This window comes from Lepisosteus oculatus, chromosome 18, assembly GCF_040954835.1.
Source record: "Lepisosteus oculatus isolate fLepOcu1 chromosome 18, fLepOcu1.hap2, whole genome shotgun sequence".
Classification (NCBI taxonomy): Eukaryota; Metazoa; Chordata; class Actinopteri; order Semionotiformes; family Lepisosteidae; genus Lepisosteus; species Lepisosteus oculatus.
The window spans coordinates 9512407-9521151 of record NC_090713.1 but is presented as its reverse complement, the minus strand read 5'-3'; the positions used below and the strand labels follow the sequence as shown (position 1 = coordinate 9521151).

The following is an 8745-nucleotide window of genomic DNA, read 5'->3' as shown; positions in this document are numbered from 1 at the left end:
GCAGCTGAGCTCCTCCTCCTGAACTCCTGACAGCTGGGCTCTCCGAAACCACTGCGCTGTGCGCCCGGCTGGCTCTCTGCCACGGCAGGCAAATCTCCCCGGCCGCGCTCCGCTGCCCCGCCGCCCCCGGGCTATTTCTGGGTGTGAAACTGGAAGACGGGGAGGAGAAAGCGAAACAACTGCCGAGAGGATTTGCATATCGAGCTGCGCAGGTGCCCCAACGTGACCGACGCGCTCCTGGAATAGACCAGCTGCAGGTGTCAGAGTCTCTCCGAGAGCAGCAGACAGCACCAGGCAGCTCCAGTCTTACAGACCATCATCCGTATCCCTTCATGATAGATTAATTGACTCTCTTTCTTCAGCACTTAGAATACTGTGCAGTTCCCTCAGAGGGTTTTAAAGGCTTTAACACGATTAATATTAATATTCACACCGACCATTCACAGTACAAGATGGTAATTAAAATAAGTAAGATGGGAACCCCGAAAATCCCCACAAATGTATGAAACTGATCCCTTGGAAAAGGCCACACTGTGAATTAAGATTGATTGTGGGTACTGACAGTTTTAGCAATGATTGTTGTAGAGTCAGCACAGGTAGTGTCAAAGAGACAGTAGCTGGGTCCTGGAAAGAGAGCGACACTGTATTAGAAGACTCTGTTAAATTGCATTTATGATAATGATAGCAGGGATAGTGTGGCCTGGCAGCACTGGGGTCCTAGGTTTAATTCCAGACCTGGGGTGCTGTCTGTGTGGAGTCTGTATGTTCTCCCAGTGGTTACCTGGGATTTCTCCGGATGCTCTGTTTTCCTTCCACTGTCCAAAGACATACTAGCGGGTCCATTGGCTTCTGGGAAGACTGGCCCTGGTGTGAGTGTGTCTGTGTCTAGGAATGTGTCTAGACTAGGAATACCTTGTATTTGGTTTGTTGTTTATGTGCTTTGAAGTGACTAGAGAACTTGAAGTAAAAAACAATAACAATAACTGTAGAGTTTGGTAAAAATGCACCTTGAAGCTTAAAATGGAACAGAGACCAAAACACCTCATGGAAAGAAGGATCAAAGACACCTTTCTCTGAAATCTGAGTGAAATGCAACAAGACTCACGATGGTCAAGGCACAAAACATTCACAGCACTGCAAAATTCACTGTTCAAGTCTCCTTATGTATATGGACTGGTAACTGGCAAAAGGGAACATACTGTAATGTGCATAGCCTTAAGAGCATAGTGCATAATTTTGAAGGGTATCACAACTATCCTATTCTCCTCCCCACATGTCCGGATGGCGCCCGGCTGGGCATCGTCTGAGTTGGATGCTGCATCACTGCCATGGATCCAAGAGGGACATCGTGGATATAGCTATCGTTTAGGAGGAATTTTTATAGTCTACAGAGATCTGCATGGAGTACTAACATACAGAAGAAATGATGGATGGGTGGATTAATACCCTCATTCATTCATTTCCTTTTTTATTATATAATGTTAGCATGCCCAAAGGGGTTGGGCAACCAGTTGACCTTGGACTCTTAGAGGTTTTTTTCTCTTTACTAAGGTGTTTTTGGTTCCTCTCCTCCATTTTATTTTGGTCTTCTGTTCTGTATTGACAAAATGTATGGCCACTTGCATTGTTAAGCGCCTTGGGGTAACCTTGTTGTGAAAGGCGTTATACAAAAATAAATTGAACGGAATTTAATTAAATTTTTCTGGGCAGATGAAACTAGTGGTGTGCCTCAAGGATGTGTTTTTGGCCCCATCATCTTCCTGGTCCATATAAACATCAGCTTTAGTTATCGAACTAGTTACATTTTAAAAAAATCAACTTTGATAGAGTGGTTATCACAGAAACAGTTGTAAGGGAACTAAATAAGACTTTAAAGACAAATTCAGAAATTGGGGAGACACCTGGTATTAAATTTATCATTGTTAAGTGCAAAGTGATCCAGGCAGGTAGGAGGAAGATGTTGTGTATGTTGTGTATATTTAGCATGGAAAAGTCTGGACTACAGGATGTTATACACAAAAGACATCTGGTGGATTGTTCTATGTCTTCATCTAGACGATGTGGGGAATCAATAAAGCGAACTGAGTACAGAGCAGGAAGTGTGGAATCTAATTCCATTGAGGTTATACTCCATGTTTACAAGGCACTTCTAAGGCCTTGTTTAGAAAACTGTGTTCAGTTTTGGGTAACATATCAAAAAGGGGAATACAGTCTAAGAAAGAGTTGAATGAAGAGCAACAATAATAAATCCTAGCTTCAGTGTATTGTCATGTACAGACAAGTTCAAGGAGCTAAATCTCATCAAACTAGAACAGACGAAATTGAGAGATTTGTTCCAGATATACAAACTATAATGGACTATAGACAGATTCAATATACAGGCTCTTTTACACACTCAGAAGTCAAACAAGGATGCAAGGTCATACAGGAAATGGAACTAAAATGGAAGTAATACAGGATGGAAATAAAAATTGATGCTGAAACCAAACTGTTCTAGGTATTTAGGTGGTTGAGCCCCAAACTCTGGGAACATTTAAGAAAAGTCCAGGCAAAATATTAGATTTAATTTGCTACTAAACTGTCAAATAAGCAAGATGAGCCAACTGGCCTCATGTTGGCCACTCCTGGGTATCTCCAGCCTCCTCAGGACCCTGCTGTCTGATTCTCCTTTGAGCTGGCCTGAGGTCTCATTATAAGACCATATTCCTTATTCTGATTTATATTATATATGTAATACATGTATTCTGTTGATACAGTATATACTTACAGGGTGTGCAAAAGTTACAACTAGATAAATAAATGTGAAATGCAAAGGCATGTTGCAGAATGTATACAAACTTGGAATGATTAGAAACAGGACGAGTAACAGCAGGACAAGCACAGAATGGCTCTCATGTGCTGACTCTTTTTGTCACTATGCAGGAAAACAATTGTTAATTTGATAACACTGTGGTACTGTACTGTAGATCCTAGTGTGTCAGTGCTCAGTTTGCAATTCAGTGTAATGTGGAAAAGTTTCACACTGTCAGTACTAAATACACATATAATATATATAATCTTGAATTCTTCCTTCTCCTCTCTGTTCAAGCCCAGCTGTTCGCTCTCCAGCCTCCAGTGCTGCTGTTTGTCCACCCCTGACAAGGGGTGTATGTGTGTCTCCAGCCTCTTCAGGCCCCTGCTGTCTTGACTCTGCATCGAGCTGACCTGCAGTTTCACTGAAGTCTCTATCCCTTGAGCTGCACTGCTTTTAGTCACTGAGCTGTTTGATAATAACCCATGACAGGAGATTTTTAGTCCACCCACTCTTCATATTATATATTATATATGATATATTATATATGATATATTATATATTATATATTATATATTATATATTATATATTATATATTATATATTGCAGTTCTTTAATTGTTAGGCATCTTTGATGATGAAGATGTCAGGTAAATCAATAAAATTATTACTCTTTTTATTGTAATAAGAAGACGGTTTCCCCTCACTGGCTTTGACCCCCTGTCTTTGAGTTAAGAGCTGCCAGATGCCTTTGATATGGAGGCTCTTGTTCTCTGCCTCTGTGCCCCAGGGTCAAACAGGGTCCTTTCCACCCCAGAGATCATATATTCCTATTCAGAAATTAAAACGCACACAAAGTGACACAACTCCAGATTCTGACTTCAATATTTTATTTGAACATCTAGAGCGAAACAAACAGTGAAAAATGTCCTAGACTACACAAACACACACCAGTTACCAGACAAGCTCTAGTGACGGCCGGAGGCTGAGACTAACATGCGAGGCTACTGAGCTGCTGCGTGGCTTGACAGGATCTGCAGACACACTGGGGCCGAGGGGAGGGCGGCTCTTCCCCTCTTATCCCAGGACAGCATCACGCCGCGGCGCCCATGCACTGACTCCTGCGGACACTGTAGGAGGCCGGCGAGTTGTCGTGGGTCACCGTGCACACGTACTCCTCCTTGGCCTCCCACTCGGCCTTGCTCAACTTCAGGGAGCTGCTGCGGCTGAACTTGCCATCCCTCCCCTCCTCGGCGCTGGTCAGGACCCCGCTGGTCACTTTGGAGCCATCCACCGTCCACTCCACGCTGGCCCCCTCGGGGGAGTAGCCGCTGAGCAGGCAGAGCAGTGTGGCCGAGTTGGCGGACAGCTCACTGGGGGACGGGGGGAACAGCGACACTGTGGGCTTCACGCTGGCGCCGGCTGGGAGAGAGCGAGACAGAGCAGGGCAGAGAGTCAGGACTGGTGTACAGCAGAAGACTGAGCCTCACTAACTTTGAAAACACACACACCGCACTTTGGGACTCCTAGAAACACCACATGCGCTTCTAAAAAAAGATCAGGTTTCCTTTTACTCCTGTATCTGTAGTTCTGAAACCCAAAAATTAACATCAATACATATATTTTAAAGTTACACATATTATAAATGAGAATGCTTTCAAAGAGCCCCTTGACATCCTCAGATCAATGTGCTACAAGAATCCTAGTGAGCAGGACAGGTCCGTGCTTGTTTGGAGCCTTTCTGAGGTTCTGATGACTCGTCACTGGAATCGTGGCACCTGAGTTCTCTGCACCAGGTGTTCTGGACCAGCCTGGACTCCAAGCTGTGACCCTGAGCAGCCTGTTCGCCTCTCATACAAATAGGACAGGTCTGCTGAATCAGCCAGCCCAATTTCCAATGAGTTCACTGACACTTAGACAGAGCCACCAAGTGAACTAACTCCCCATTCCACCTGCTGCTGAAATTCAGAATCAACAAAGTGATTATTTTAGGAGGATTGTCTGCATGAAAGACTTGAAATAAGCCAATGCAGAATCTTCTCAATTTAAAGACAACATGTATTAATATATCTGCAACACATATCACTTCACAGGATCTTTTTAAACATTATACTGTAAGTGTCACTTCTCTGCGCTGTAAACTAAGCTTCAGCTGTGGAGGTAATTGTTAGCAGAGACTGAAAAAAGCACAGGCTGATGCTGGTCTGGACTTGAGTAGTGCTGGAATAATTTTCATTTGTTACAAAATGTGACAAGAATCATGTAAACACACATGCCTGCAATGTATAAGCACTTTAAAATTATTTTTTGAGTTCGTATATAAATTAAAGTCTAATACTATCATTAGGCATTATTAATAAAACAACTGCGGTAGGTCTGTCATCTGTGTTCCACTTCATGCTTTACTGAGCAGCACAGCAGAGGAAAATGTGTCTGAAGAAACAGCTGCAACAAAACCTGAAGATTTAAATTAAAATACTTTCACAAGGTTCATAAAACAACTTCAAAGCTTTTGATCCTGTGCTGATCAGTACATTAGAAGTCATCAATTTCTACACATAAAAAAAGTATAAAAGACTTACCTGTAGTTTGTCCGTGATTACGTTCTCAAATACTATTTTTTCATCAGCCCATCTGATCATTACTTGATCATTTATAGATAATTAAAGATAGCAGTTGTGGATTGCAAGTATATTAATATATTAATATGAACATACTGCAGTGCATTATACTATCAATATCATTATTAAAAATTGTATACCTTAGAGCCTAAAGAGGTTTTTTTTTCTCTGCTGAGTAAATACAATAAAAGAAAAAAAAACAGTTTTCTTCACCAGTCCTGTCTGAACGTGAACTGCAGTGATTAGACTCACTGCAGTCTTAATGTCAAATCTGACTGTCAATAGGAATTCATTAGTATTAGGAACACCATTATTAGTGGAGTTTTGGCGGTTTGTTTTTAGCCTGCATAGAAAATTAAATTTTGTAAGTGAAGTGCCTGATCTTGATTTATTTTTAGCAACCTGGCACAAAATACAAGGATAAGAAAACAATAAAACAGATTTCAGTCACTGACATGGAAACATTCTTCCCTGTTTGAACATCTATAAAAAGCATTTTTGAATTGATGACCGCTAGAAAAGCTGGGGGTAATTTAGAGTTCGGAAGACTTGAACAAAAAGTTCAGAGAAGACTTTGAAAGCCAACCTGAACACAGCACACGGCTGATTGTGATTATTACAGCTGGACATATCACAGAAGAGACTGGGCTAGAGCTGATTCAAAAGTAAGCAGGTTCTGAAGCATAATGTTCCAGGACAGTCTGGCTCCAGGAGAAATTAAAGATTCTAAACTGCTAAAATGTAAACATTCCAGGACTTTCAAGTCTGCTGAGTTGAGAGAAAGAAGAGAAGTCACTTACATTTCACTACCACCTTGGTTCCTTGTCCGAAAGTGAGCCACAGTGTTACATTACTATAGAGAGGCTGTACAAAAACCTCCAGAGAGAGCACCCAGCTCTCCAGTGCACTGCCTGCTCTATGATCACTTGGATTCCAAAACTTTAATATCTCAGTTTAGTAAATGGTGATATTACTGTGCTGTTTCAAAATACCTCTTTTGTAAGTGAACATGCTGAGTTTGAGTCTTTCCTCTTTTGTTTCTATAATTAAGAGCATGAATTAAACTGTACATTCAGATCTCTTAACAAAGAACGTTTGTGTGAAAGCTTATTTTCCCTGTGAAAGAATCAGCATTAATTTCATGAACCAGCCCAGAAGACTGGGTCACCCAAGACTGTTGAGGATCATGAGAGAGGAAAATCCCACAGAAGAAGCTTGACTGAAGCAGCTCCTGTCCTGACAAGATTTCCCTCCTTAACCATAAATATTCTGTTCTGTACATCAGTTAAGAATGACCAAGATCAGGAGGCACAAAGCACACTGGATCGCAGTTAAAACATCATAAAAACATTTGAAAAGACAAGAAAAGTCTGCCGAGTTGAGAGAAAGAAGAGAAGTCACTTACATTTCACCACCACCTTGGTTCCTTGCCCGAAAGTCCACCACAGTGTTTAATTACCATAGAGAGGCTGTACAAAATCCTCCAGAGAGAGCACCCAGCTCTCCAGTACACTGCTTGCACTATGTAATCACTATTCTTTAATACCTTTCTTTTTGTTAATGGTGATATTACTCTGGTGCAGTTCAGATGAGTTTAAAATACCTCTTTTAGAAATGAACATACTGAGTTTTAGTTTTTCCTCTTTTATTTCTCTCATTAAGTGCCCAAAACAACTCTCAAACTCTACAGTTAGATCTTTTTACAAAGAGGGTTAGTGTGTGAAAGCTTCTTTTCCCTGTGAAAGAATCAGCATTAATTTCAAGACCCAGCCCAGAAGACTGGGTCACCCAAGATCGTTGAGGATCATGAGAGAGATAAATGCCGCAGAAGAAGCTCGACTGAAGCAGCTTCTGTCCTGTCAAGATTTCCCTCCTCAACCATAAATATTCTGTACTGTACATCAGTTAAGAATGACCAAGATCAGGAGCCACAAAGCTCACTGGATCACAGTTAAAACATCATAAAAACATTTGTGCAGACAAACAAGCCTGCGGAGTTGAATAAAAGAAGAGAAGTCACTTACATTTGACCACCACCTTGGTGCCTTGTCCGAAAGTGTACCACAGTGCTTCACTGCCATAGAGACGCTGTACAAAAACCTCCTGCTGCTGCAGAGAGCAGACCCTGCTCTTCAATACACTGCCTACTGCCAATAATGCTTCTCTTTAAGCTTTGCAATTACAGTATAACACGTTATTTGTCTTTATCACATTTTTAAATGCACTTTATGTTCAAGGACAAAACACGAGGGCTATCACTATCTTATGGATTCAAGTATGGATGAAGTGCAGGACACTTACTGTACCGAGATACTTTCATAGCTTTCTGTTTCACAGTTAAACATTATCCTCATTTTTAAAAAGACATCATACATGTTAAATGTAGCAAATGACAATGAAAATAGAACGGTATTATTGAATTGATGACCATGTTTTTAGAGAAGAAAAGTTGGGTTTAATTTAGAGTTCAGAAGACTGGAGCAAACTTCACTTTGAAAGCCAGCCTGCTGTTGCATTTAAGCCAAATGTCACTAAACAAGGACATCCTGCCTGAACCTGAGACCTGGACGTAAACTGTCAATTAAAGGTATCTGGGTATATGTAGAAATCAAGGTTGTTTAATTTGTCTTTCCTGACAGAAGCATTTGTAATGTAAAATCTGTGCAGCACAGTATATCCACCAGATGAACTGATGAAGTTTTAGTAGATTGTATAACACCTGGATGTCATTTCTGATCACAGTCTATTCTTAACTCACATGTGACTTATGTAAACTTAACATACCTTTATCTTTTTCCTCGGGATTGTGATGAAATGTATTCCAAGATGAATCCACAGTCCAATAAAAATAATAATTCTCCAGAATGTTTTTAAAAAAACATCCAAAGACCACACATTCCAAACATGAAACATTGATCTCAGTTCCATGTAAAGGTCAGTAAAGAATGCAGTTTCCGGCCAATGTAAGTTATTCCCATGAAATACAGTCTAGAATGGACTTTGGACCAAGGAGTTTCAGGATCATTCAGTCATTTTTTTGTAATATCCTTCGGGATTCATTAGAAGTTCTAAAGCAAAAGGTCACTCTGTGATTTAAGGAATGTGTCCAGCATTCTTGCTGTTCTCTTTGAAACAATTTTAGCCCAGTGTCTGCTCCTGTCTTGTGTGCTGCTCACTCTGTCCAGCATGGATTGGACAGAAGCCATGTGTCAAAGACTAATTTCATTTGACACAAAGATCAAATCAAGCTGGATCTCCAAAACTCCGTGATGATGTCTCTCTTTGTATTTATCCAATGATGTGTCCGACTTCCATAAGTTAATAAGTCAGGAA

The 8745-nt window shown here is 40.9% G+C and overlaps 1 gene segment (V, D, J or C); it reads right to left on the bottom strand.

Moving 5' to 3' along the window:
- Positions 1-3664: 3664 nt before the first annotated feature.
- Positions 3665-7732, bottom strand: LOC138223949 (Ig lambda-3 chain C region-like). The segment is given in 3 exon segments: positions 3665-4213; positions 7437-7576; positions 7719-7732. Coding segments are annotated over 3 exon segments (483 nt in total).
- Positions 7733-8745: the final 1013 nt, after the last annotated feature.